Source organism: Macrobrachium nipponense, chromosome 44 (genome assembly GCF_015104395.2).
Source record: "Macrobrachium nipponense isolate FS-2020 chromosome 44, ASM1510439v2, whole genome shotgun sequence".
Lineage (NCBI taxonomy): Eukaryota > Metazoa > Arthropoda > Malacostraca > Decapoda > Palaemonidae > Macrobrachium > Macrobrachium nipponense.
The window spans coordinates 3,813,954-3,815,453 of NC_087221.1; the positions used below are offsets into that span (position 1 = coordinate 3,813,954).

Genomic DNA, 1,500 nt, shown 5'->3' on the forward strand with positions numbered 1-1,500 from the left:
TATATATATATATATATATATATATATATATATATATCCGAACCGCTCTTTCTCTATAATTGATAACTATTTCCACTTCAAACAAATTTACGAGACCTTTCTCTCTCTCTCTCTCTCTCTCTCTCTCTCTCTCTCTCTCTCTCTCTCTCTCTCTCTCTCTCACACACACAGTGGTAGTCGTTCTGTTTTGTTCATGAAGTTGCCCACCGTAAGGCTCTTTTATTCTTTTCATTTCATTTGATGTTTATGTTCACTCAAGTACAAAAATGATATTTTTCCCTTAATTTTGAATCATTTCTAGGCGTTTCAATTGCTTGCTACGCTTGTACTTTTCTTTTCTTTCTTTTTTCTTTTCTTTTTGCATTTAGTGATGCTCTCACAAAGCGGTATTATATTAGTTTATCTTTAGCCAAACTTCTATTTTCTTGTTTGCCTCAGAATAAAAGGCGCCTTTCTTTATCTATTCAGTTGTAATATCTGTACGTATGAGTACTATGCAATAACTTGTGTGTGATTCATTTAATAGTTTCTCGTATGTATGTATGTATGTATGTATGTATGTATGTATGTATGTATGTATGTATGTATGTATAGCATAGTATAGTATACTCGCAAACCACTTCAATATTACAAATACAAAAGGTTCAGGAATGGCATTGTAATTTCCCTCGAATGTATTTTACTTAAGCGGAAGGAAAGGAAATATCTATCGAAAGATAAACATTTCCGTATAATTTTGTCTTCTTTAAGAGCTTTGGTTCATCTTTGTTTTTAATTTTTTTTTTTTTTCATTTTTTTAATATTGTTTTTTTTCAAAATAGGTAAATGAAAAAAGGTGAATTAAGCGCCGAAGATTTGATGATCACAAGTGCATTGTCAAATCAGGCACATTTAAGAATTCCTAATGTACTTTCGTGTACGACGTATATCTCGTAGGGTATGAATGCGATGTGTTTGTTCTCTCTCTCTCTCTCTCTCTCTCTCTCTCTCTCTCTCTCTCTCTCTCTCTCTCTCTCTCTCTCTCTCTCTCTCTCTCTTTATCATTTATATCAGAATTTTAACTTCTTTCTGGAGCCTCTTGGCAATTCACTTCTTTCGTATCCTTTCTCCATTGAAAATAAAAAAAAGAGACCACTCGATATGTTTCATTAGAAGATCAATATTTACACAAATCTTCATTAATTCAAGTATAAATAAAATTTTTGCTTTTCTTCATATTTTTTCTCTCTTTACATTTTCTTTTCTTCCATTAACCACTGGAAGAGGGGAGGCACCACCGAAAGTCTTCCCTTATTCATTTTCAGGAGCGAATCATTACAACCAATTATGAAGTAGCAGAAGCATCGTCAGTGTCATCGTGGTGAGAACGATGTCTGAACTCCAACAGGCGACACCTTCAGGAAGAAAAAAAAATAAGATTTAGTAAAGAAAGTTTTCAACGGTGCTCAAATACTTTAAATGGTAAGCACTACACAGACAGTGAACTTCGCAATTTTAGGA

General features: G+C 33.1%; 1 protein-coding gene across 1 annotated transcript in view; it reads right to left on the reverse strand.

The window, feature by feature from the left end:
- Nucleotides 1–504: 504 nt before the first annotated feature.
- Nucleotides 505–1,500, reverse strand: part of LOC135203821 (uncharacterized) — a gene marked incomplete at its 5' end in the record, with an annotated part of 30,324 nt that continues 29,328 nt past the window's right edge. The window contains one exon of the mRNA XM_064233792.1: nt 505–1,394. Within this exon, the coding sequence (XP_064089862.1) occupies nt 1,315–1,394 (80 nt within the window). The remainder of the gene's footprint in view (nt 1,395–1,500) is intronic.